Source organism: Sander vitreus, chromosome 5, assembly GCF_031162955.1.
Source record: "Sander vitreus isolate 19-12246 chromosome 5, sanVit1, whole genome shotgun sequence".
NCBI lineage: Eukaryota > Metazoa > Chordata > Actinopteri > Perciformes > Percidae > Sander > Sander vitreus.
In genome coordinates this window covers 34622966-34650465 of record NC_135859.1, presented here as the reverse complement: position 1 = coordinate 34650465, position 27500 = coordinate 34622966, and the positions used below count along the sequence as shown (strand labels likewise).

Below are 27500 nucleotides of genomic sequence, written 5' to 3'. Positions count from 1 at the left end.
CTCTCTTTCATACCTCAGACTATCAGACAGCACAACCAGCACTTTAAACGTACACTTTTATAATTTCTGTACTGTAATTATGGTCTGTTGTATTTATGCTCTATCTTTTTATGGGCATTAAGGCGGGTATGAGCACTGTCATTTCCATTTCTATGGATGAAATAAACTTGACTTGACTTGCATTTAACTGAACAGCAATATGTACCTGTTGTATTTTAATGCAGGCTGGTAACAATAAGGTAAAAGCACTGCTGAGTGAACAGAAAAGGCCCCAGGATTAATACATCATAAATCCTGTTCTGTTAGCTGGTCAGGAGCAGGCTAGCTGCACAGAATAAATCTCCATGGTAACTTAGGTGCCTCTGTTTTCGTGAAACCGAGTCAGGGCTAAGTCACCCAGGATAACTGGGAAATCCCAGCTTAATCTGCTATCTAGGTTTTGTAAAATAGCCCTCTGGTTTGGATAGCATGAACTGTTAATTATGCAGACAGACAGACAGACAGACAGACCAGCCATGTGGAGTAACTCTGGTGTGCTTTTCTTCTCTTGTAGCCGGTTTTCTTGTTCTTCTCACTGAAGACAAATGGCCATTGACTCGGATCCTTCTCAATGGTAAGATTGAGTGCAAGTGAGTGTGTTTCTGAACTGTACAGAGTGTGTGTGTGTGTGTGTGTGTGTATCTGTCTGTGTGTGTGTGTGTATCTGTCTGTGTGTGAGTGTGTGTATCTGTCTGTGTGTGTGTGTATCTGTCTGTGTGTGAGTGTGTGTATCTGTCTGTGTGTGTGTGTCTGTGTGTGTGTCTGTGTGTGTGTGTGTGTGTGTGTGTGTGTGTGTGTGTGTGTGTGTTGAATCCAGAGGGGGGGGATTCAGTGTGCGAGAGCGATCACAGTAATCTTGCTCCAGTCCCCAGAGAGCCATACCCCCGGCTGGCCCATCGGAGTCGGGATATGAACTAAGATGAAGTGCCTGCGGGACACGAGCGCTCCTTTGTGTCCCAGCGTGGTCGGACCCGCAGGCAATCAGCACCTTTCACTGATCTATGTCTATCGAATCCTCTCCACTGTCACTGTGGCGACACGCTAAGTGCATCTTTTCAGCTTTTCGTTAATTACAGCGCGGATGGTCGGCCGGTGAGACAGCGTATTGGCATTTTTACGGCCATGGTTTTGTTTTGCTACCGTTTAAATATTATTTTTTTTAGGAATGCAGTGTTTTTTCATGAGGGTCCTTCTTCAGAGCGCTGCAAAGCGATGAGATCCACCAGCTCTCTTTTTGACATTTCGACATTTGGAGACACAGAACGAGTTTATTCCAGTAGAGCAGAGCGTCTGTCTTTCTCAGGCTGAGTTTTACCAGCTGAGGAGCAGCATCCTACATTTGATTTACAATGCATACAACATTTTACTTTTTTTTTTTTTTTTATCTTTAATTTGAATTCATTAGGGAAGTTATATAACTTGGTTAGCTTTATTTCTAAAGGGAGGTGCTTTGAATGGCTTTCATTGAGCTTAGAGCTGCAAAGATTATTCCATTAATCAATAACCTATCACTAACTATAATTTAACCGCCAACTATTTTGATAATCGATTATTGGTTTGAGTAAAGAAACTTCTCTGTTTCCAGCTTGTTAAATGTGAATATGTTCTAGTGTCTTCTCTCCTCTGGGACAGTAAACTGAATCTCTTTGAGTTGGGGACAAAACAAGACATTTGAGGACGTTGTCTTGGACTTGAGTGTCCCGGAAGGGTGAACTGGGACTCGGTTAATGATCGGTTAATGAGAGTCGGCAATCGGTCAGAAAAAAAAAAATCATCTTAATTAGCATCCCAACCACCCACTGTGTCCCGCACCCGCACTGGGAAGAATTATCAGACCTGTAACTCTTTCCATTGTTTTTGTTTCTGTTCTCTTTCATTGTGTGTGTGTGTGTGTGTGTGTGTGTGTGTGTGTGTGTGTGTGTGTGTGTGTGTGTGTGTGTGTGTGTGTGTGTATGTGTCTGTGTCTGTCTCTGTGTGTGTGTGTGTGTCTGTGTGTGTGTGTGTGTGTGTGTGTGTGTGTGTGTGTGTCTGTCTCGTGTGTGTGTGTGTGTGTGTGTGTGTGACTGTGTCTGTCTCTGTGTGTGTGACTGTGTCTGTCTCCGTGTGTGTGTGTGTGTGTGTGTCTGTGTGTGTCTGTCTCTGTGTGTGTGTGTGTGTGTGTGTGTGTGTGTGTGTGTGTGTGTGTGTGTGTCTGTGTGTGTGTGTGTGTGTGTGTGTGTGTGTGTGTGTGTGTGTGTGTGTGTGTGTGTGTGTGTGTGTGTGTGTGTGTGTGTCTGTCTGTGTCTTTGTGTCTGTGTGTGTGTGACTGTTTCTGTCTCCGTGTGTGTGACTGTGTCTGTGTGTGTGTGTGTGTGTGTGTGTGTGTGTGTGTGTGTCTGCTGCAGGTCTTTGATCCTCACAGCTCTGCCACAGTCTCAGTATCAGAGTGTAATCAGCATGACGTTTACCCGCCACACACCCTCCCATCAGCCAGCAACGGGTCTGGACACACACAGGTAGTCCCTGCTGTGAATACTGTCCTCACATGTGAGTGTCTCTCTGCCACGCACTGTCGACCACAGCCCAACTGACACGAGCACAGATTTATCAGCAGCTGTTATGGATTTCCGAGGCAGCTTTTCCAGATTCTCCACTCACTCTCAGATCTTAAGTCCGACCGAGGATGTTCCTTCAACTCCTGACGCGACGATGACTTAAAGACTGCAGTGTGCGACTGTGGACCGGCCCCTTTGCATGCACGTGTATGCAAAACATCCTTACCTTTTTCCCTGATTGTAATTGTTGTTTTTTTTTTTTTTTTATCCCTTTTTCTTACAGAGAGTTTCAGACAAACCCCAGCCAAGGCATCACAAATGGACTCATTCCTTATCGGCCCTAAATAATTTCATAAAGGGTCATTTAGTTGTTTTTTTCAATCCTTATTTTCCCATGCATTGGTGTCTAAGTGACTAATGTGAACAAAAGTCTTTGAAATTGGTCCAGTTTTGAGCGAAAACGCTGTAACCGGCAGCCGTGAACAGGTAATCCTACAGGGCAAATGTTTATCGTCAGTTTCCGTCCACTAAAAGGGCTGTTATTGTGACGGGCTCAGATTATTATTCTTTTATTATTATAAGTGTCTGACAACATTATGGAAAGGATCCCTACAGAGATAGACCTTTTTGTTAAAGGGTAAGATCCTTTATGTTTAACATAAAACAGATCGGTAATCGCCATTGCCAAACCCACCAGACTCCATGTAAATAATCAGTACTTTTAGCGTGTATAGAGCCAGCATATCTCCACATGTAAATGGGTGAATTAAGGGTTTATTTCAACCAAACCAGAGTGGTGATTGTTGGAACAGTGGAAAGACAAACTTTGATAGTTTTATTTTGTTTCTGTCGACTTTGAATGAAGTGTGTTTTATGATGATAAAAGTACTGATTATTTACATGGAGTCTGGTGAGTTTGGTGACGGTGATTTCGGGGCTGTTTCTGGTTAAACAAAAAGGATCTTACTCTTTAACTGAAAGGTCTATCTCTGTAGGGATCCTTTCCATAATGTTGTCAGACACTTAGAATAATCTTGATTGTTGTTCCCATCAGTCACTTAGGCACAAACACATGGGAAAATAGGGTCAAGGTTTAAAAAAAAAAACAGAAAACAGTTATCCTTTAAATCTCTTCAGTCAATCCGGCCACTGGATGTCTTTCACTCAGTAGGTTTTAAATTATCAGTTTTAATCAGCCAATCAATTAGAATCCAGTAATGTAAAACTAACGTTAATAACTGTTAGCTAAACATTACTAACAACGTTATTATGAGCCACTAATAATAATGAAAACTATAAAATATGAGATCAAGTATTGGATCAGTCCTACTGACTGTGTGTGTGTGCTTTTATTGTGTATTTTATGCCATTTTTAGTTCACGTATTTATATTTTGAAATCACTGTAAGCAGGATTTTATACCACAAGGAAAACAGTTTAAGAAAGCTGCTATTTCAGTTTCCTGTCGACATGTTTGCTCAGATATATAGTATGTGTAAAACATAATAATGAAGGATTTCTTTCTGACTTTTATTCTTCATACTTGTAGCGACTTTCCCACATGATTACATATCAAAATCACTTCCAGGCTTGATTTTGATGAATGTGTAGGATGTACAAATGACACTAGACGGTGGACAAAAGGCCAGCAACCTTTTAAGGTAGGATTGTGAAGACCCAGGACTTAGCCAAATAATTTGAACATAGACAACTTCTCAGTCCCTCCCCCCCTTTCCGCTAAAGCCCAAAACGGTCTCCTAAGCCCCTCCCCCTGCAAGGGAGAATGAATGCATGTGCATGAGCAGTGATTGACACGCAGTTGGACACCCCCCCCCCCCCTCCCCTGAATGGTGCATCTGAACAGGGAGCTGTGGATTTTTGCAAATCTCACTACAGGCTGTAGGTGGAGCCAGAGGAGCCAGATCTTTTTTTAATGACCTGCTTCATGTAGTTCTACTCGAACATAGGGTCAGTTTCAGAAAATATGACAGAAAGTTACTTTTATAAGTCTTACCTACTGTTGAATTGAAAGTAAGATTATTCTAGTTTCTTTTTTAACTCTACGTCAGTACCAAGTGCTTTATTCCACGAGTTATAATCACAGACTGTAAAGATAATAGACGTAGCAACCGTGACGTCCCCCGTTGGTTTGGGGGCTGCCGTTTTGAAGCCTCGAGTTTGGCCATTTGGTCGTCACAATGTTGAAACCGAACATGACGATAGAGCTCAACAGTGACCGCCCACTTTATTTTGTGTTTTTCCCCATTCAGTTGTTTCATTGACGTTTCGAAAATTGCTGATATATAGAGTTTTAAGTCTGGAACCGAGCCAACCAGCTACGAGATGAATAGTGAACATTTCAACATTGCGAAAAAACATTTTGAAAACGGCAAAAAAGGCAAACGGTACAAGACCGTGTACAGAAACTATCAGAGACTTCAATGGTAGACGCTCGCTCTAGCCGTTCGTGGTTTCAGGTTTTAGGTACGGTAAACGTTTCTATGGTAACAGCGAGTTGGACCAATCAGAGACGTTGCTGTTACGCTTAGCATTGTGGGTAGTGTAGTTTTTCTCCCTTAACTTGCGGATAAAACATGGTTTTCTTAAAACAAGGTTGATTTCATACAGACTTCTAGCTTTTACAGGAGCAGAAACCATCGTTTCACAACCACGTAGACATTACGGGATAGTTTAGACATTATGGCTGATATTCTAAATCCTTATGGAGAAAATCAATGGGATTTTTACTTCCGGAGTCGGCTGTGTGCAGGACTGTTGAGGTCTATAGTTGACAAGAGGGTGGAGCTGGGGTGGAAGACGCGGCCAAGCCAGTGTTGTTTATGGCTGCTACGGCGCTGCGCTAAGCTAAACTCTAAAGAGGGAAAGTTGATTTTCAACCCTTCTGAAGTGAGTCATCCAGTGGAGCTTTACTGGCGGGTAAACACAGACCTCCGGGTACTCCTGCCATTCATCTGCATGTACGGCAGAGCAGAAAATCTGCAAACCTTCCCTTAAGTTACCAGTTAACGCTAGCGGTAGCTAGCTAGCTTGGTTGGCAGAACGCTGAACAAGACATTTTTAGGCGACCAAAATGTTCCAGTTAACTTTGAAGAAGTGTAAACACACAGCGGGAGGGTCTGAACTTGTGTTTGGGTGTTTTTATCTTAAACTTTGACTTTTAATTAACTTTTTTAATCACCCGCCAACACGGCTTGTAGATTTTTAAATTACCAGCCACTTAGATTTTCCACGTCAACATTTACTCTTGAAAAATATCTCCACGTTTTTTTTATTCCTAACTAACTTTACTACTTAATTTCATCTCCTCTGGTTTGTTTTGCGCCGTTCCGTTTGTTTCCAAGCCAAACACACACCAAACCGCCCAGATTTCTTGCCAGAAAACAGACCAATCTGTAAACACTGACTTGTCGGATCATTTCTGCAGCCGGCCGATTTAAACAGACGCTTCACTTCATTCATCACCGGCCAAATTGGCTCGTAACTTTACAACATTATACCAGCCAAAGTTCATTTTTAAAGCCCATTTTTAAAGTGTTAATTGAAAGCCCACAGAGTTAGCATGGTTAGCATCGCTAAGCCTCTGTCCTGATTGACAGGTCCTAAAACATCCCCTGCTTTATCGTCTATTGTAGATAAATGGGAGCATCATTTACTAAATGAACATCATGCTGTGTTGAAGAAGACTTGAAAGTAGCGATTGAGACCATAAAGTCATTATGAAAATAAGTAGGCTCATTTTCTCATAGACTTCTATAGAAACAGACTTCTTTTTGGAGCCAGTGGAGTCGCCCCTTGCTGGAAGTTAGATTTCTTTATTGATCCTTTTGGGATGACTCCCGCAAGGAAATTAGATTTATTTAGTTAGCAGCTTACAAAACACTCTTTAAATAAAGAGGTATAGAAAAAATACAGTATAAGAATAACAATAAACCTTTAGCTAAATACTTTTTACAAAAAGTAAACAAACAGTAAACAACAATAAACTACAGATAAATAAAGATAAATATATAGATATATAGGATTGTGTACGGTATTGTGTTATACAGTTAATAAATAAATGACATTTAGCATAAATTAGCAGTTAAGAGCAGTCAGAGTGTCCAGGTATGTATGCGAGTAGATTATTAAGTAATTGCACGGTGAATGAGTGAGTGGCTACCACTCCTTCCCTTCCTTCCTGTCCTGTTCTGTTCTGTCATCTACCCTATTTCCTCCTCCCCCCAAGTGAGGAGTTGTAGAGTATGATGACATGAGGGACAAAGGAGTTCTTGAGTCTGTTGGTCCTACACTTGGGAAGGAGCAGCCTTCCACTGAACAGGCTCCTCTGGTTGCTGATGACGGTGTGCAGGGGGTGGCTGGCATTGTCAGTAATGTCCAGCAGTTTGTCCAGTGTCCTCCTCTCTGCCACCGTCAGCAGTGAGTCCAGCTTCATGCCGACCACAGAGCCGGCCCGCCTGATCAGTTTATCCAGTCTGGAGGTGTCCTTCTTGGATATGCTGCCCCCCCCCAGCACATCACAGTGTAGAGGACGCTGGTAACCACAGACTGGTAAAACATCAACAGCAGTTTGCTGCAGATGTTGAAAGACCGAAGTCTCCTCAGGAAGTACAACCTGCTTTATGTCTTTCTGTACAGGTGGCTGGTGTGTGTTGTCCAGTCCAGTTTATTATCCAACCACAGCCCAACGTATTTGTATGATTGCACAACCTCCACCTCAGCTCCCTCTAGCAGGACTGGTCGCGGTCTTGGTCTGGACCTCCCAAAGTCAATGACCAGCTCCTTCGTCTTAGAGTGAATTTCTTCGGCTTCAGGAAGCTTCGTGCATTATTTTTACAGTCTATGGTTATAACTCAGCAGTTCTCAATTTCTGTATTTCAGCCGTCGTCACTCAGAGAACGTTTTCGTCACAGTTTGTCTGCACATAAATCTTTTTCCATCCTGTTCTGTTGGCATCAACCTTATGTAATTGCCAAAGGAACAACACTGTAGGCCTCACGTGTTTACTCAACCCGTTCTCACTCCCAACAACGCTTGGTCAGTGTCTCTCAGCGTCAGATACCGACGCAAAAAGCACCGTTCAGCGTTCAGCAGCTGTTAGATGATATTAGGCCGGCTACACACTGGCTGCGTCGCGTGAGCGTGTCAGCTGCGTCGCGTTTCCATTTTTATTTTGGCTCCCATGTTAACTAGCTGCGTGACACGCACGTCTCAGGCGCAGCCAAAAACGCGTACATACTAGAAATGGGATCGACGCCTGTTTTTCACGCGACACGCAAGCGTGTTGGAAGCGTTTCCAGGCAAAATAGAATAGGAAAATATGTTTATATGTCATTTTGACATAAATACATATTAATAAATGACGTGTTTTGACATAAATGCAGATATAAATGTAATTAAAAAAAAAAATCAATTTTCAAATATTGCACCTGTCAATACAGAACAAACTATTCTGGAGCCTATTTTGCCGTCAATACTGCTGACGTCTTTGCTGTAATCAAATCAGTATATATTTATATTTAACATGGTATTTCATTTTATTAATGGGAAACATACATGTGTACAGACGAGGCTAGCAGCAGCAGCGCCGCGTCAGACACGTTTCTGGTGTGTAAAGACAGAAAAATCCACGCAGCTGACACGCAACAGAAACGCCAAGCTCACGCCACGCAGGCAGTGCGTAGCCGGCCTTAAGGGGGACAACAGTAGCGAGTAGTATGAAAGACTGAAATGCCGCATAGGGAGGTTGGTTGGGGGGGCGGATGGGACAAACAACACAAGACTTTCACCCAGTTTCACCTAAACCTAACTGTCCCGTTCTCGTGCCGCATGTCAGCCAGTACGTCCTGACCCAGAGCGTCAAAAGTGACGCCAAGAGTCCCGACGCCAAAGGAGACTTTTAGCGTGAATAACAAACATGACCAAGCGTCCGTATTTAACGTGATAGGAGAGTGAGAATGTGTTGGTTTACTTCTAACTGAAGCGGTGTGGATGTTTCCGTCACATGGCTTCACTTGAACTTTACAAAATTCTGAATATCTACAGTATATATTCTGTGCAACCACACACAACACAAAGGCACTGTTTGATTCTGATTTGTGTTTTGTTTTGTTTTGTTGAGTCATAGTCTCGTACTGTAAGACGTGTGCTGTATAATATTTTTTGATGTGTGGTGAATTACTGGTTAGGTTTTTTGTTTTTTATCTTGGTTTTTATTGATGCGTATTTGAAATAATTTACAAATATGTTTGTGGTTTGTTACCTCCATCCATCCTCTTATCCCTTAGCTGGAGCTGCAAAGATTAATCGATTAGTTGTCAACTGTTAAATTAATCGGCAGCTATTTTTTATAACAGATTTGAGTAAAAATTCTCTGATGTCAGCTTGTTAAATGTGAATATGTTCTAGTGTCTTCTCTCCTCTGTGACAGTAAACTGAATATCTTTGAGTTGTGGACAAAACGAGACATTTGAAGACGTCATCTTGGGCTTTTTGGGAAACACTGATCCACATTTTTCACCATTTTCTGACATTTTAGAGACCAAACAACTAATCCATTAATCCAGAAAATAGTCAACAGAGTAATTGACTCAATTGTTTTGAGCTTTAACCTCCTTTGAACTGTCTTTTATTTTTTTTTAAACATGTTTTTTTCCTATTCTTACCTACACTGTACAGGCAAGCAAGCAATTTGTAACATCGATTTTAAAAGGTGGATGTCATCTTGGGCTTTGGGAAACACTGATCGACATTTTTCACATTTTTCAGGCATTTTATAGACCAAACAACTAATTGATTAAAGCTATAGTGCGTAGTTTCTGTCACCCCCATGAGGAATTTTAAGTAATGACAACAACACTGTCGCAGCATCCACGTGATACAAGCCTTCCGTGACCGCGCCTCCACACAGCTGCTAGTAGCCAAGAAGGACACAGAGGATTAAAAAAACATGATGGACTCTTCAGAAGAGGTCATTATCTTCACTCGAGCTTCTGCGCGGGAAAGTCACCGGACGCCACAATCTTCTGAACATAGCCATACTGAGAAACACAGAGAGAGTTGTGTGGAGCTGATAGTCTTAATTAGCTTTGTAGCAACTCATTTGGCAACAGCTTGAATGTAACGGACGTTTAATAATATCAAAAAGTTACGCATTAACCTCTTATGGAACGGTTGCATTTTCAAGCTTTTTGGTCTAAACGTCATACCCAAATTAAAAGTGGTACAGCTCCCATATACTCTGACACTCAGGGATGTGATATCATTGGAAAGGAAACACTCGAATGGAATGGAGGGTTTTTATTTCCGTCCAAGTCAGACATCTGTAAAACTATTAAAATACACTGCTGTAAACACATCTAGTGAGATACAGACAACACAAGGTCATGGCCACATGTCTCAGTTTACTACAGAAATAATCCAGAAGCCAAAAGACTCAAAAATAGATTTTATAAGAGTTTTTTTCTACATATATGTCTGTGCGTTTTTCTGATTTCCATTTGAAAAGTGCAAAGAAAAAAGCCAATAAAGTACAAAATAAAACACTTCTCAAATACACAAACACACCCACATCAATCATACACATACTTGAAATAACTATATACATAAATATATAGAAATAAGTCATTATAGATTGCACAGGCTGTCACATGCTTATAGGAGGCCCTGTTTTTGCTTTGACACAGCTCCAGCCATTACAGGGTTAAAATTTCAACGGCACATTTGGTATCTATCGACTTGTCTGCTCATTGGCTAAAAATGTAGACGGGTCTTATAGCATTTAAAGCTAAATGGTCTGAGCAAATGTGTACTCGCTGGAGTACACGTGGGCTCACATCGCGTCAGAGGAGTCTTCAGCTTTCCATTGGTGTATCACAGGCAAACCTGCACCAATTGGCTTATACCAGGTCTCTATGGAAACCTAAGATCTCAGAGAATACAGTGACGCCCACATCAAGTTGCTAGGAGCCTCAGGAGAGAAGCGAGCAGCGATACAAGTACGGAAATGAAAAACAGTTTAGCGATTTTCCGTTGTGATTCGGCCAGAAACGTCAAGATTGTGAGGCGAACAGCTCGTTTTGGATATAATGGCTTGGATATTCCATTTCCTTGGACTCTTGGGGATTTAAGAAAAAAAAGTTTTGGGCAAAAAATCCCCGCAGTGGCTAAAGGGACAAGGAAACAGGTATGCATGCACTACACACCAGCTGCGCTGTTTACGCTGTATTGTTTTATTTTCTTTAATTTTGTAGCAGTTGTGTAACTGCTATAAATCATCTTATGCTGTGTGTGGGCTTAATGGAATCCCGAGAGTCTAAGCTTTCAATTGGTGTGTCGCATAGCTGTATATTTTGAAGATTTAATGCTTTAAAGTTATAAAAACGTTTATGAGTGGAGGTTACAGTGACGCCACAGCCACAAGGTGTACCGTAGACGGTACAGTGACCATTTAATCCAGAAAATAATCGACAGATACATTTTAAAGCTTTCAAAGCTTTGTAAACTATAGAGTGTGGTCTAGACTCTATCTGTAAAGTGTCTCGAGATAACTCCTGTTATGATTTGATACCATAAATAAAATTGAATAAATCAACAATCGAAAATAATCATTAATTGCAGCTTTAGCTGGAGCCAATCCCAGCTTACATGAAATGAATTTTTTGTGCGTTTTGAACAGTTCACTCTCTATGTTCATACTAAAACACTTTTAAAATGCATGAATTCACAGATATTCATATGAAGTTTGTCACATTTGTGCAGTGGGACTGAAGCCTCGCCATAACACGAAAAAGTTAAGAATCTGTGATTTGTTTGTAATATACTTGTAGCGACTTGTCACTGTAGACCAGTCATGGGAGTGGAGTTCTTTATGAGGCCAGTATTACCTTCAGATTAGCTCTGGTCAAACACTACATCATTGTCATATTTCACTTTTGTAAATAAAATATCTCCCTCATAAATGTGTTGCATTGTTTGTTTATTGGCTTGTTCTATGGAGTTATTTTTGTGCCATTAAGTTCAAACTAAACTTCTAAAGTATAGTTTAGAGTAACACAAATATTTTGTTTGCAAGTTTTGAGTTTTGCCTTTGAGATTAACATTTTATTGCTTTATTTAGTGATTTTTGATGATACTTAAACTAAAAGGCACAAAACTAATTCCATACTTTACCAGTTCTGTCTGTTGCAACATGACATGTCGGGGACTTTGAGAGTGACAGCTTTGTTTGTTGTTTACCAGAAATATCTCAATTATTTTGAGTAACACCTCTTTTGGGAAAATGTCACATGAAAGACCTGGTTCTCGACATCGCATTACTGTGGAATTATTATTGTGCCGTTCAGTTCAAACAAAGCTTTGACGGTAACTCAATTATTTTGTTTGCAAGTTTTACCTTTTGAGATGGCCATTTTTTGTTGTTGTTGCTTATAGTTAGTGAGTTTTGTGTGATACTTAAAGGCACAAAACTAATTCCATACTTCGCCAGCTCTGTCTTTTGCAACATGACGGGGACTTTAAGAGTGACAGCTTTGTTTGTTGTTTACCACAGATATCTCATTGTTTTGAGTCACACCTCTTTGGGGAAATGCCACGTAAAAAGTTCCCACGTGAGCCACTTTTCACAGGAAATGCCATGCATGCCACACCCGCTGTGCTTTATCTGTTACTAAGAAAAGATATGTGGATCTCGCCAAAACGTTATCTCCACAGCACTGTGTAGTGAAGTCTGGCTCCACCACTGATGCATTCTGGGATAGGAGGAAAACGCTCTGGGTTGTTTGTTCTTTGTTTGGTTTGTGTGGCGCTAAGCTTCGGACGCAGCGACGGTGGCTCTGCTAAATAGTCTCGGGAAGGAACTTGTTTTGGTTGAACATTTGCTCCCCTCCCGCAAAAGAAAACTCCACATACAATATTAAATGAAGTTAACTGTTGACACAATACAGTAACGTGAGCTATTTAAATTAGCTGATACATGGTTAAACCTCATTATCTCTTACCAGTGTATCTCCGTGTGTACTTCGTCCACAGCAATCCCACCAATCAGTCCCAAAACGTCCCAGTTAGAGAGGAAACGACCTAAACATATTCTTAGTACATCTTTACAATCATTCCCTGAAAGAACCAAGCAGGCCTGACTTGTTGCACCGTCCAAATGGCAACACACAGTGATGGCGGATGTCGGGCTTTATCCTGGAAATGTACTTCCGTTGATCCAGACTATTTGTATCATTACATTTTCTAGTGAGTTATATTGACGTGATGCGAAGAATGCAAAATCTCACTTATGCTGAATTTTGTGTCCAAATGGACCTTCAGCCTGCACTCACTTAACTGCATGTCTGTGTTTGCATTCAGTTTCTATAGGATTCAGCTGCGCTTATTTTGCTGCAGGAGAAAAGTTTAGAGATGCACCGATTACAACTTTCTAGGCTGATTCTGATTTCCGATTTTCTTTGAGTTAGGCCAGCCGATACCGATTTTAGCTGATTCCGATTTCATTTTTTCTAACCTCTTTACAGCACACACAAACATTTATTTTCCATCTTTTCTTTAATAGAAAATGTTACATTTTGCATAGAACATTTTTATATATAAAATATATTATTATTATAATATATATTAATATATATATTATAATATATAATATATTACATTTATATATACTATATAAATGACTCCTGGTGGGAAATTAACACACATCTAAAGTGCAACGTTAGAACCATTTCCTTCTTTTCACATCCAATATCCAACTAAACAACTGTGATATATTTAGCAAACTAAACTTCTGTATGTATGAAAACAGGTAATGGCAATAAAATATTATATAAATAACAAATAAAAATAAAATAAATATAGCTTTAATGCAGTATAAAGATATTTCTCAAAACACACACACACACACAGGCCTGTTTGAACGTCAACAGTAACGTTACCTGAAAACAGCGTGTAGTTCCTTTTTTAGCAAGTTTGCTTTATGTGTCATTGTGCATAAATATGAACAATGCCGTTGCTGTCAACGGGCTTATCTACTAACGTTAGCCACCGACGGTTGCCTCGGAACAATCCAGCAAATAGACGGTACCCTAGAGTGCCGTTACCTGAAACAGATGATTTAACGTCACCAACAACAAAACTAAACTCTTTAAATATTACTATGTTTTTAATGTTGGTTTTGAGCGGGGTGCACCCCCACTTACCTGGAAAGCGTAAACAGTAACGTTAATACAGCGTGTCGGAGGACTACAGCGTCTCTTTTTTTTTCTTTTTTTTTCTTTGTTTACAGCGTCTCAGGTCAGTGTGCCCGACGCTATTTTCCGATAAACTGTAGTTGTCATATTTCACGGGACCTGCGTGAGTGCGGTTTTCATGTTCCAGTTTTTCAGCCTCAGAGGGGAGAGAGAGCGGCTGACTTTTCGAGCCGTGTGTAATTACGACTGTATGACATTTCATAAACAGCTGATGGAGCGGCAGTGCGCCGCTGCTACATGCATACAGCGGAAACCCTGCATGTGCACGTGTGATGTTGCTGTTGCGCGATGTAAATCATGCGGCGCCCGAGTGCATTTGACCGGCATAAAATCGGCATATGTCAGACTGACCGGCAGGTCGCCGGTCATGGCCGATGACGTGAAAATCGGCCAATTCCGGTCACCGGCCGGTCAATCGGTGCATCTCTAGAAAAATTGCATCTAAAACAGAGGAGGCATTAGGCCTGCCCTCCAAAGCTGGAACAGGCTGGCGGTTTAGGACATTTCGTTCAGATGGAAAGTGTTCAAGGGTCGACAAATCAACAGACTGATTCTAACCTTCATTGCATTTAATTTTTTGGGGGGGTTGATTCAATGGTCAGACAGCAGCAGGTTGGAGGGAGACTACAACATGGATTGCCTCCTGAAAATAAGAAATAAATCCCAAATATGTTGTAATGCTTGATCATTTTTAAATATTTATGTTATCATAGCTCCAAGACTTTTCTAGAAATGTACATTCAAACATATTAGGGCACACTATTTCTTCACTCTGTGACAGTAAACTGAATACCTTTGGGCTTTGGGGAAACACTGATCTACATTTTCTGACGTTTTATAGACCAAAAAACTAATCAATTAATCAAGAAAATAATCAACTCATTCATGTGTAATTACTTCCACCATGGTACATACACGAGAATACTTTGATTAGTTGCAACTAATCAAATGTATTCTGCCATGTTGCGCCTCTATCTTTAAAATACATAAGCCAAAGAGGGACATACCTCCGCCTTTCGCGCTTTTACACTCAGTGGCACCGTGACGAATGCCAGGGGGAGATTACTGGATCTGCCGGCAGATTTGAAAGCCTGTTGAAGATGGAGGATCACGCTGATACTTTACTAACATTAGCTTGCATTCGTTTGGGAACCTGATAGCTGATGTTAGCAATGAAATGGTACCAAAATAACTAAAACGTAAAACTATTATTACACTGGAAGGAATACTCACCGACAAAGTCGTACTTCTTGGAATAATACGGCCACCGTAGGAGTGACAACGCGCTCTGAATGGGAGGGGCTAGAAAGTAATATTCAGTTTCACCGCTAGATGGGAGAAATTCTTACACAATACACCTTTAAGTCCTTTCTTAAAACATACTTATATTGAAGATCCTTTCCTCATTTCATTTGAGTTTGAACTGTCTTCTATTTCTTTTTAAACATGTTTTCGCTGTACAGGTTTTTTTACACCAAATAGTTTAAAAAACCTGATGTTTTTATGACTGTTTCATTTTGCTGTTTTGTAAAGCACTTTGTAATGTGGATTTTGAAGACTGCTCTATAAATATTCATGAGAATGAGGACATACATCATGGTAGCTCGCTGTCACGTCACGATTTGGGAGGTGTCTGAGCCCGCCCACCATTTTGGGATACTACAATATCGTTTGCCAGGGTCAACAGTGTAAGAGCGCTGCATTTCAAAACCCTGGATGAAATGGATGTGGAACTGTGTATGTTCTATAAATTATTCAAATACAACTTTTCATCCATCCACGCGACGTTCACTACACGTTCAAACGAGGCCATGCCCCTTTAGGAGACAGGAAGTGTTGTTTGAAATCATCAAGGGGATAAGCCTCTCCCCCTTACTCGAACCTCCTATGGCGCCATTTTGATGCTACCAAGCCATCACCTCCCGTTAGCATCCCATTGACTGCCATTCATTTTGGCGCCACTTTGACAGAGAATACCTTTACATCTGAAGCGTTTAAAGACTTTTTTTGTCCATTGTTTATTTCTAAAGAAACACGACAACGTATAAAAGGCTCCATTACCTTGTTCCTCACGTTATTGCTCCGTAGCAAACGTTTTTCTAAAAATAGGCTAACGATTTTGTCATAACCACGAGACTTACTGTCTCATAGTAGAGGAATTACCGTATAGTACAGGAGAAGCTCTCAGGCAGTTTGGACTTCCATTAGCTGTTTAAGTGTAATGACTAATGTTAACTATCATTTTAGTGATCAATAATGAGCCTGTGTCTATGTTATCTCCTTACATATACCTACGCTCTCCGTCTCTGCTAGATTGGGAATGATTGAGATTTCTCTTGGCACAGCTACCAGAAGACTTCCAACTTTCAGACAGGTTGCTCACGTCACATTTACGTCTTCAAGCTCAGTTGGAGGCTGCTCAGTAACGCTCAGCCATCACCGGAAAAGTGCTTCTAATATCCTTCACTGGTCTCCGTCCAGAGACACGGGATCTGTTGGTCCATTATATATACTGTCTATGGAAATCATGCTTGAAATGCGCTGTCTCCATTGGTTTCATACAGCTTGTATAATGTCAGCCCACTCTGAGCTGTCTGTGATCAAATCCTCCGTCCTGACGTCTGAACTCTGAGGTTAAATGTGAACGAGTTGGTCTGTTGGTATTGATTTTATGTTGACAGGTTTCGGGTGTCATTGTCTTCAATTAAGCCGGACCACAATGGTAAATCACACAAGATTTGACCTTTGACCCTTTCTCCTCTCCTCAGCCTCTGTGCCTTCTTTGCTTCCAGTTTGATTTTAAATACACCGGCAGCAGGAACCGGAGCCATCGCTCAACTCTTGATCAATGATTGACAGTCATTCGCTGTGCAGCGTTGTTTATAGTTTTACAATGTGTTTTTAAAAAGCAAGGAGCCTTTATAATGTTGTAAAGACAACTTGCAGTTATTTTAAGCAACTTCAAGTCAACATTCAATTTAGGCATTTAGCAGAATTACAAATCATACTTGCGGGATATTATAATAGATTTAAAAAAAAGAAACACCATAAACACCCATAAACCCATAAACACATGAACATTAACACAAATGTCTCATTTAGTGCCTTTTTAAAGGCCAGTTCCATAAAAATAGGGGCGCGTGCCTATGTTCCCACATTTCTAAGATTTATTTTTCCAAAATTAGGCCCTATGTTCCCACATTTCTAAGATTTATTTTTCCAAAATTAGGCCCTATGTTCCCACATTTCTAAGATTTTTTCCAAAATTAGGCCCTATGTTCCCACATTTCTAAGATTTATTTTTCCAAAATTAGGCCCTATGTTCCCACATTTCTAAGATTTATTTTTCCAAAATTAGGCCCTATGTTCCCACATTTCTAAGATTTATTTTTCCAAAATTAGGCCCTATGTTCCCACATTTCCTTTTTCATATATTTGTATCAGATGTTATCCCCCTTTCTCCCAATCTGGTAGCCAATAACACCCAACCTATTATTCAGTAGCAATGGACTACAGATATAATGTAACCCTAACCCTAACATAGGGCCTCATTTAAAAAACAATCTTAGAAATGTGGGAACACAGGGCTGACCCCAAAAATAATTGTTATAAAATGACTTTACCTCAGTTTTTCTTTAAAAAAAAGAAGTATTTTCTGAGGTTTTGATTGATTTTCTTCTACAGCGTCTTTCTACAACTAAGTCTTTGTTGTTACTTTGTTGAATAACTTACTGCATCTCTTTAGTTTACTTTTTCTGATAAATATCCGTCTTCACTTTTTGTCAATAAATGATTTGATGTATCCTCCAACTGCTTCCGCCTGTCCCTTGTTTTCCCTCCCGGGTTTATTTAATTGTATGTCCTCCTCTCCTGTACACAACTTAGGGACATCACAGACTGTTAGACGTTTGCTTTTATCTTTATTGTTTGTTGGGTCATTTAACCCTTGTGTTTTCAAAGCTCTGTATCAATAATACGGGTTTCTTTCAACCAAATTGCCCAACAATAACATGGATGGTTCCATACACGAAACAGGCTGTAATTATGCATTAACATACGTTCCTCTGATCTTAATTATTAGCTAAAGTAATTCATAATTTCTGGGTTTTTTAACTCAAAATTAGGCATATTTTAATATCAATGAGGTTTATTGACCATGAATTCCAAACATAAGTGTAAAACTAGCAGTGATAAGTTGGAATGAAGTTGGCTTAGAAGATGTAACACAGAATTGGAAAATGTATACTTTATGCTTTATAAAAACAGACAAAACAGACAGGTAAGGGTTAAGCTATTTCACAACAAGGCTTATGGCACTTTCATGGTTTCATTTTAAAAACATAAGCAAAAAATAATCACAAACAACTTCAACTGTTCAAAAAGAGAACACATGAATAACTTCACTCTCTTTTTATTAATTTATTTGTATTAATAGCATCATGCAGTTTTTTTTATATGTCATTTTCTTTTTACAAAATGTTTTGTATAATACACCAGTGTAACATTAAACAGGCCAGAGATGTAGCCTAACCTATAAAAGTAAACGTCTTTTAGCTTCATTTTTACAGCTGCTATTGAACCCTATGATGCTCTTTTGCCACCAGCTCAACAGCGTGTTTCCGAAGTTTAAAAAACCCATTCATTTTCTCTGTAATGATTTTGATTATTAGCCATAATGTCTAAACCATACAAGATAGACTAACCACGAGCTACGGGGTTTTGAAACAAAGGTTTATGCTTCTGTGGGAGCCAGAAGTCTGTATGAAATCAACCTTGTTTTAAGAAAAACATGTTTTATTCACTATTGTAGGGAGAAATACTACACTACCCACAATCCTAAGTGGTAGAAGCGACGTCTCTGATTGGTGGGACTCGCTGTAACCATGGAAATGTATTGCCAACCGCGAACGGCTATAGCTAGCTAGCTGCTACCTGCCACTGAAGTTTCTGTACACAGTCTTGTTCTTTTTTTTGTTGTTGCTGTTTTCAAAATGTTCTTTTGCGCCGAATCAAATGTTTAAACGAGATATTTGATTAAGGAAAATCACTTCCGGAACCAGAGCCGTTAAAAAAATGTCGGTCACTGTTGAGCTCTATGACCTATTCTGAACATGCTTAAACTTTGTATTCAAAACTAATTACTTCCATTACAGCATGCAGGTCTGCTGAGGAGTGTATGTATTTGCGTGTATGTGTGTGTGTGTGTGTGTGTGTGTGTTTTTGATTTGCAGCAAGTTTTGTCAGACGTTGTGTGGCCCGAGGCGCAGGACGGAGAAAGCCCTGCGGTGTTTGCGTAGCAGCAGCCGGATCTTATCGTCGTCAGAGTCGGGGTCCAGAGGCTTATTGTACTCCTCGTCCTCCACCTCGTTGTCCGAGGCGTCGCCGCCCGGCCCCGCCAGGCTGGCCTGCGTGGAGCTCGGCTCGGAGGCGCTCTTCTTCCTCCACTTGGTGCGTCGGTTCTGAAACCACACCTAAACACACAACAGTAGGGGGGGGGATTTAACTAAGTACATTTACTAAAGTACTGTACTTAAGTAGAAATGTTGAGGTACTTGTACTTTACTTGCGTCTTTTCTTTTCATGCCACTTTCTACTTCTACTCCGCTACATTTCAGAGAGAAATATTGTACTTTTTACTCCACTACATTCATCTGTTACAGCTTTAGTTACTTTACACATTAAGATTACTGCACACAAAACACATGTAGTTTATAAAATCTGATGTTTTATTATAAAGTAAACTAGCCAACAATATGACGGCTACAAGTCCAGCTGACATGATCAGACCATTAAACACACAACTGGTTGGATCCTTTACACTTTCTACTATGGGAGGATTTTTCTGCATGGAGTACTTTTACTTTTAATACTTGAAGTACATTTTCCTGATGATACTTACAGACTTTTACTTAACTAACATTTTCAATGCAGGATTTTACTTGTAACAGAGTGTATTTACAGTGTAATATTAGTACTTTTACTAAACTAAAGGATCTGAATACTTCCTCCACCGCTGCCTTCTTGGAATGATGCTTGATAAGTGAACAGTATGTTGTTGAGAAATCTATGAAAAACCACCATGACCCCATTCCTCTCTCTCTGTGTGTGTGTGTGTGTGTGTGTGTGTGTGTGTGTGTGTGTGTGTGTGTGTGTGTGTGTCTGCAACTAACAATATTTTTCATCGTTGATTATTTCCTCGATTAATGGATGAGTTGTTTGGTCTCTAAAATGTCAGAAAATGATCAGTGTTTCCCAAAAAGCCCAAGATGACCAGTCATAAAAACATCAGTTTTTTAAACTTTTTAGTGTGTAGTGTGTAGGAAAGAATAGTAAAAACTGAATTTAAAAGAAATAAAAGACAGTTCAAAGGAGGTTAAAGGTCAAATACAATTGAGTCGATTAATCTGTCGACTATTTTCTGGATTAACAGATGAGTTGTTTGGTCTCTAAAATGTCAGAAAATGGTGAAAAATGTGGATCAGTGTTTCCCAAAAAGCCCAAGATGACGTCCTCAGATGTCTCGTTTTGTCCACAACTCAAAAGATATTCAGTTTACTGTCACAGAGGAGAGAAGACACTAGAAGATATTCACGTTTAGGGAGCTGGAATAGGAGAAGTTGGACTTTTGTTTCATAAAAAGCTAATCGATTAATCAGCTCTAAGTTTATCCGTATACGTCGTAAAACAGCTCACCTCAAAAGCGTTATTTAATCCTCCTGTTGTCCTCCGGTCTAATCTGACCCATTTTCAAAAAGTTTCTATATCAGAAATGTGGGTTTCTTTTAACCAAATTTAAAAACAAAATAACGTGGATGGTTCCACACGACGCTCTTCACAAGTTAGATAAATGATCAGTTCTACTTTCTTTATTATTTGGGTGTTTTATTTAATTTCATAGCATGTAAAGAAAAATTGATAATAGAACGTTGAAAAACGTAGGATAAAAATGTACAGAAAGAACAGAAAAAAGAACAGAAAAAAGTGACAAAAGCATCGGAAAAAAGTGACAATAAACTTAGACAAAAGTGACAAAAACATGGGAAAAGCTTTAAAAAAAAACATCAAAGAAACGCAGAAAAATATTGACAGAAACGCAGAAAAAAGTGACAAAAACCGACCAAAACATTGGAATTGTTTGTACATTTTGACCCAGAAATACAAGAAGTTGCACGGCCGATCTGTACCTTGACTTGTGATTCGGTCATGCCCAGAGAATAAGCCAGCCTCGCTCGCTCCGGCCCGGCCAGGTACTTTGTCTGCTCGAAGGTTTTCTCCAGAGCGAATATTTGATGTCCGCTAAACGTTGGTCTGGTGTGTTTCTTCCGGCCTGACATGTCCGTCAGAGGACCGCTACCTGAAAAATATACAAACAAAATACTCAAGAAAAACACTTTACTGGGATTTCAGATTCTTACATAAGAATCACATTTAGCCTTTACGAGACAACGTGCCTCTGACTCATCTTCATCCCCTCATCAGAAACTCTTTGTTTGAATATTGTAGACGTTTAACCCTCATGTTGTCGTCGGGTCAAATTTGACATGAAACAGGAAAAAAAAAAAAACATTGTTTAACAACATTAAAAAACAATTATATCAGAAAGTATGTGACGTCGAAATAAGCACCGGAAATGTAAAAAAACTAAATAAAAACGACAAAACGTTGAGAATAGCAACGAAAAAGATGAAGAAAAAAAGCCTCAAATGTCGGAAAAAGCACCCAATACGTCACAAAAGCACCAAAAACATTGAAAAAGTGACAAAAACGTCAGAAAAAGTGACAAAAAGCGTCAGAAAAAAGTGACAATAAACGTTTAGACAAAAGTGACAAAAAACATGGGAAAAAGCTTTAAAAAAAAACATCAAAGAAAACGCAGAAAAATATTGACAGAAACGCAGAAAAAAGTGACAAAAACCGACCAAAACATTGGAATTGTTTGTACATTTTGACCCAGAAATACAAGAAGTTGCACGGCCGATCTGTACCTTGACTTGTGATTCGGTCATGCCCAGAGAATAAGCCAGCCTCGCTCGCTCCGGCCCGGCCAGGTACTTTGTCTGCTCGAAGGTTTTCTCCAGAGCGAATATTTGATGTCCGCTAAACGTTGGTCTGGTGTGTTTCTTCCGGCCTGACATGTCCGTCAGAGGACCGCTACCTGAAAAATATACAAACAAAATACTCAAGAAAAACACTTTACTGGGATTTCAGATTCTTACATAAGAATCACATTTAGCCTTTACGAGACAACGTGCCTCTGACTCATCTTCATCCCCTCATCAGAAACTCTTTGTTTGAATATTGTAGACGTTTAACCCTCATGTTGTCGTCGGGTCAAATTTGACATGAAACAGGAAAAAAAAAAAAACATTGTTTAACAACATTAAAAAACAATTATATCAGAAAGTATGTGACGTCGAAATAAGCACCGGAAATGTAAAAAAACTAAATAAAAACGACAAAACGTTGAGAATAGCAACGAAAAAGATGAAGAAAAAAAGCCTCAAATGTCGGAAAAAGCACCCAATACGTCACAAAAGCACCAAAAACATTGAAAAAGTGACAAAAACGTCAGAAAAAGTGACAAAAACGTCAGAAAAAGTGATGAAAACGTCTGAAAAAGTGACAAAAACGTCAGAAAAAGCGATAAAAACAGTGACAAAAACGTCAGGAAAAGTGACAAAAACGTCAGAAAATGTGACAAAAACGTCTGAAAAAGTGACAAAAACGTCTGAAAAAGTGACAAAAACGTCAGAAGAAGTGATTAAAAAAGTGACAAAAACGTCAGAAAATGTGACAAAAACGTCTGAAAAAGTGATGAAAATGTTGAAAAAAGTGACAAACAAACAAAACAAAAGCGTTTTTTTCATGGTTGACGCGTCGGGAGACAACACAAGGGTTAATATAAACATTCATTTTAAAACAATTTAATGAGCAGAATTGTCCACATATTCTACAAAAGTGACATTTCTTGATTGGACGTTTGAAATGCCGCTCGTCCTCATCGACCCCCGTGAGTTCGTGTTTTTTTTAGAAATAATATGACTAACATATCGAATAATATCTGGTAAAATCTAAGCATTATTCAGTGGAGTTCTTTATGAGGCCAGTATTACCTTCAGATTAGCTCTGGTCAAACACTACATCATTGTCATATTTCACGTTTGTAAATAAAATATCTCCCTCATAAATGTGTTGCATTGTTTGTTAATTGGCTTGTTCTATGGAGTTATTTTTGTGCCATTAAGTTCAAACTAAACTTCTTAAATACAGTTTAGAGTTAGTTTTGAGATTAACATTTTATTGCTTTATTTAGTGATTTTTGATGATACTTAACCCTCTTTAATATCTTATAAAATCTAAATTAATAAATAATAAAATAAATCTAAATTCAGTGTTTCAGAACAATACAAACTAAAGGTTTTGGTTTAAATAAGTTTTGAAGTTTGTGTATGTTTTCTGTTTTTTGTTCTGATCAGATTTATTTCGTCGTCTCCAGTAAAGTCTCGTCGAGTCCTCAGACTGAAGTTGTAACGTGTCGGTGAGCTGGATGCTGACTCCGTGCTGCAGAATCAAGCCCCGTAAGTTCAACACACACATCTTATACTGTAATGTTGTTACTTTCTTTGTAACGCAGAGGGGCTTCATCACCTCCTTCCCCCACTCCCCAAAAAAAACAAGAACACTTTCTGGATGCCACGTGAAAAAAGAAAAAGGGATGCAACGAGTTTCGATGCTGTAATGCTGTTTGCTCTTTATTTTTTATATCTTTATTTATTCTTTCTTTTTAACTTAATACATACTGTGTAAATATACTTATACTTATATTGTTTGTACCTATACTTATATTGTTTAATATTCCATCTAAAGAATGTGTGACGTGCACCAACAACACCAAAACAAATTCCTTGTATGTGTTAAAATAAAACCCTTTCTGATTCTGATTCTGATATGTGAGCATCACTCCCCCGTTTTATCTTCTGAAAATGCTCCATAAAGGGTTGCCGTATATCACCTGAAAATTAGTTTACATTCCCACATTGTAAAATATTCATCAGCTGTTTCAGTAACGTTAGATGAGCTGGTGGGTTTTCATTAACGTGCCAACAGCGACACAGAACAAAACGCATCGTATTATATTGATTATTTGACAAAACTGCCGTGGCCGCTTTTACCCCCAAAATGCAACGCAGCCAAAACTGGGTCTGGAACTTCAGTTCGGACATAAGTTCCCGTTTTTGTATTTTCTTTTTTAGATTATATTAGAAAATGACTCCTAAAATGTACACTTTTTAAAATACGAATAATATCTGATATAATCTAGGCTTTATGGAGTGTTTTAGAACAATACAAACTACAGGTTTTGGTTTAAATAAGTTAGTGGGTGTTCTTTTTGGGGCTTTTCCACCTTAAAGAGGCGAGGTGAGAAAGGGGGAAGGCATGCAGGAAATCGTCCCAGGTTGGATTCAAACCCTGGACCTCTGCGTCGAGGCATAAACCTCTCAGTACACGGGCGCCTGCTCTACCCTCTGAGCCAACCCGGCCACGAGTCAGTGTCTGTTTCTGTTTCTGGCGACACATCGAGAGACTCTCTGAGAGGTAGTTGAAAGAAAAATATGAGTAGATAGCTTCACGTTAAAATGTAACTGTCATTCTTTTTTAATTGCTGCCTTTTATGTTCAATTCAATGTTGAATTTGTTAAAATAATGTTGGAAAGGATTTCCTTTCATTTGTTTTCAATTCAACAAGCAGTTTGTTGTATTTTAGAAGAATACTGACGGTATCAGAGCTGAGAACACATAAATATCTGTTTATTTATCGCAAGTTATGTCATTATTCTCACACACACACACACACACACACACACACACACACACACACACACACACAGAGTTGAGAACAAGTAAATATCTGTTTATTTATCGCAAGTTATGTCATTATACTCACACGCACACACACACACACACACACACACACACACACACAGAGCTGCGAACACGTAAATATCTGTTTTATATTATTGCGATATTCATTGTTAACGCGTATTCTCATTTCTGTTTTTTTTCTGATCAGATTGAATATGAAAAACACTGCATCACTGTAAGACATGAGGGAAATATGTAAGTGTGATTATTTTGACTGATATTGCGATTACGATATGAATTCACGATATTGGAGTGTCATTATTCTAATTTTCACTGAAAAATATTAAAAGTCAAACAATGTAAATGATTATAGTGTGATTCATGCGAGGATCTGTACCAAACAAAGATGTTTTTTTGTAGTCTGTAGGATGGGATTTGTAGGCCGGGACTCTTTCATTCAGAATAGTTTGAGATATGTTGCCTTTAACAAATGTTGCGCCCCCCTATTGCACTAGTCTATATTGGGATTTCGATACAATTGTGATTAATTGTGCAGCCCTACTCTATACCTACTCTTTACCTACTCTATACCTACTCTATACCTACTCTATACCTACTCTATACCTACTCTATACCTACTCTATACCTACTCTATACCTACTCTATACCTACTCTATACCTACTCTATACCTACTCTATACCTACTCTTTACCTACTCTTTACCTACTCTTTACCTACTCTATACCTACTCTTTACCTACTCTATACCTACTCTTTACCTACTCTTTACCTACTCTACCTACTCTATACCCTACTCTATACCCTACTCTATACCCACTCTATACCCTACTCTTTACCCACTCTATACCCACTCTATACCTACTCTACTTACCTACTCTATACCTACTCTTTACCCTACTCTATACCCTACTCTTTACCTACTCTTTACCCTACTCTTTCACCCACTCTATACCCACTCTACTCACCTACTCTATACCCACTCTATACCCTACTCTATACCCTACTCTATACCCTACTCTTTACCCACTCTATACCCTACTCTATACCCTACTCCATACCTACTCTATACCTACTCTTTACCTACTCTATACCTACTCTTTACCTACTCTATACCTACTCTTTACCTACTCTTTACCTACTCTATACCTACTCTTTACCTACTCTAAGGTAAAATTGTAACGTGTCGACTTGCTGCATGTTGAGTCACTGTAAGGTAATCGATACCAACTGCCGCAATAATCACCCCGCGAAAGGGTCAATTGTAAGAAAAATGTTGTATTTTTTGTTGTATTTTAGCAGAATACTGAAAGCAGCAGAACTGAGTACACTTTAATATCTGTTCATTTATCGCAAGTTATATCATTATATTCAACAACGGTATGGCATATTCGTGCAGCCCTAATTTCTGTGTCTTTTCCGATCGGATTGAATTGAAAACACTGGCATCACTGTAAGGTAACCCGTCTTGTTGAGGGAAGTTGTAACGTGTCGACTCGCTGGATGTTGAGTCCGTGCTACAGATTTTAAGACTCACTGTTGCTGCACTGCTGCCTCCCGGCTCTCCAGTCGCAGCCGCTCTCCGCCCAGCAGCTCACGCTGCGACCCTTCATCGGGCACTCAGCCCCGGGCTTGGAGAACCCGCCCAGAGACGAGTTGTAGTCCCGGCTATTATAGTACATGGACGTGCCGGTGACGGAGGGGCTGAACCCTCCCATGGTGGAGTATCCGGACAGCAGCGTGGTGGTGCCCGCCGAGCCCATGCCCATCATGGAGCGGCTCAGGATGTCGCTGATGCCGTGTGGCGTCCCCGCCTGCAGCTGGCTGTTCAGGCCCGGGTTGAGCTTGTAGAAAGAGTTGGCCACCGAGTACTGGCACACCGGGGCCTTGAGCTCCGAGGGGAATTGGTTCAGGCTGTTGTTGAACAGGAAAGACCCCTGGATGTTTGGATCCATGGAAAGTACCTTTTGAACTCTGCCTCCAGGTCTCAGCAACACATCCAGTAAGATCCAGGCAGGAAAAGAGCTCTGATGGGCCCAACAAGAAGCTCTTCTCTCACCCACAGGCGATCACAGCCGCTGTGCACAGATATTCAAATACTTAAGAGCACTAAAAGCAGTTTTAACAAAGTCCTAAGTGTTGACTGAAGTTGCTATCATCAGAAAAAGCAGATAAGCTCTTTACTCTCTCCCTGCACCTTTTCTCAGCCACATGCAGGCGATGCCTCAGATCTGGGATTTACAGCCTCCGTCCCCAGATATTTAAATACTTAAAAGCACTAAAAGCTATTTTTACAAGTTCCTTTCTGTTTGCCAGAGTTGCTACCACACACAAAAAGCAGATCAACTCTTCACTCTCGCCCTGCACCTCTTCTCAGCCACAGTGCGGTGTGTGATAATCCCATATCTGACATCTCGGACGAGCCCTCCGGACACAGGTTTTCTCCTAAAGACACGTGCGTCCTGTCGGCTCTCTGCTCACAAGTCATAAATAAGCAGCAGTATGTGGGAATGGAGTGGCACCTTTTGATAAAGATAGGCCACATTAGAATGCAGCGTCTCTATTGGCTCCCCCCTCGCAGAGAGCCAAGCCTTTTTTTATTGGAAGGCAGCAGATTAATAGTTTTTTGAACAGGTGGAGTGGGAACAAGTGGATTTTTTGATGGCCTGCCATGTCAGAGGCAGCTGAGCCTGGAGCACACAGAGGGGGAGAACAAGCTCCGTTTTCCTGGTTTATTTCTGGAGGAAATGTAGATTTGAAACAAAACCTTATATTGTTGTT

General features: G+C 39.9%; 2 protein-coding genes across 2 annotated transcripts in view; one reads left to right on the top strand and one right to left on the bottom strand.

The window, feature by feature from the left end:
- The window catches only part of inpp5l (inositol polyphosphate-5-phosphatase L), a 36769-nt gene extending 32866 nt beyond the window's left edge, over nucleotides 1-3903 (top strand). The window contains exons 15-16 of the mRNA XM_078251634.1: nucleotides 554-613; nucleotides 2424-3903. Coding sequence (XP_078107760.1) covers nucleotides 554-595 — 42 coding nt within the window. The 3' untranslated portion in view covers nucleotides 596-613; nucleotides 2424-3903. The remainder of the gene's footprint in view (nucleotides 1-553; nucleotides 614-2423) is intronic.
- A 14304-nt stretch (nucleotides 3904-18207) lies between these two features.
- Nucleotides 18208-27268, bottom strand: nkx6.3 (NK6 homeobox 3). The gene is made up of 3 exons (XM_078249846.1): nucleotides 26257-27268; nucleotides 21825-21994; nucleotides 18208-19310 (listed from the first exon to the last, which is right to left on the bottom strand). Exons 1-3 carry the CDS (start codon nucleotides 26672-26674, stop codon nucleotides 19080-19082), a joined length of 819 nt encoding a protein of 272 aa, XP_078105972.1. The 5' UTR covers nucleotides 26675-27268; the 3' UTR covers nucleotides 18208-19079.
- Nucleotides 27269-27500: the final 232 nt, after the last annotated feature.

Excerpts from the sequence above, each read along its gene's own strand:
- nkx6.3 (XM_078249846.1), bottom strand. The coding sequence starts at position 26,674 with ATGGATCCAAACATCCAGGGGTCTTTCCTGTTCAACAACAGCCTGAAC. Across the intron at positions 21,995-26,256 it reads GAGGCAGCAGTGCAGCAACA|GTAGCGGTCCTCTGACGGAC; the intron begins GTGAGTCTTAAA and ends TATATTTTTCAG. Across the intron at positions 19,311-21,824 it reads TGACCGAATCACAAGTCAAG|GTGTGGTTTCAGAACCGACG; the intron begins GTACAGATCGGC and ends TTGTGTGTTTAG.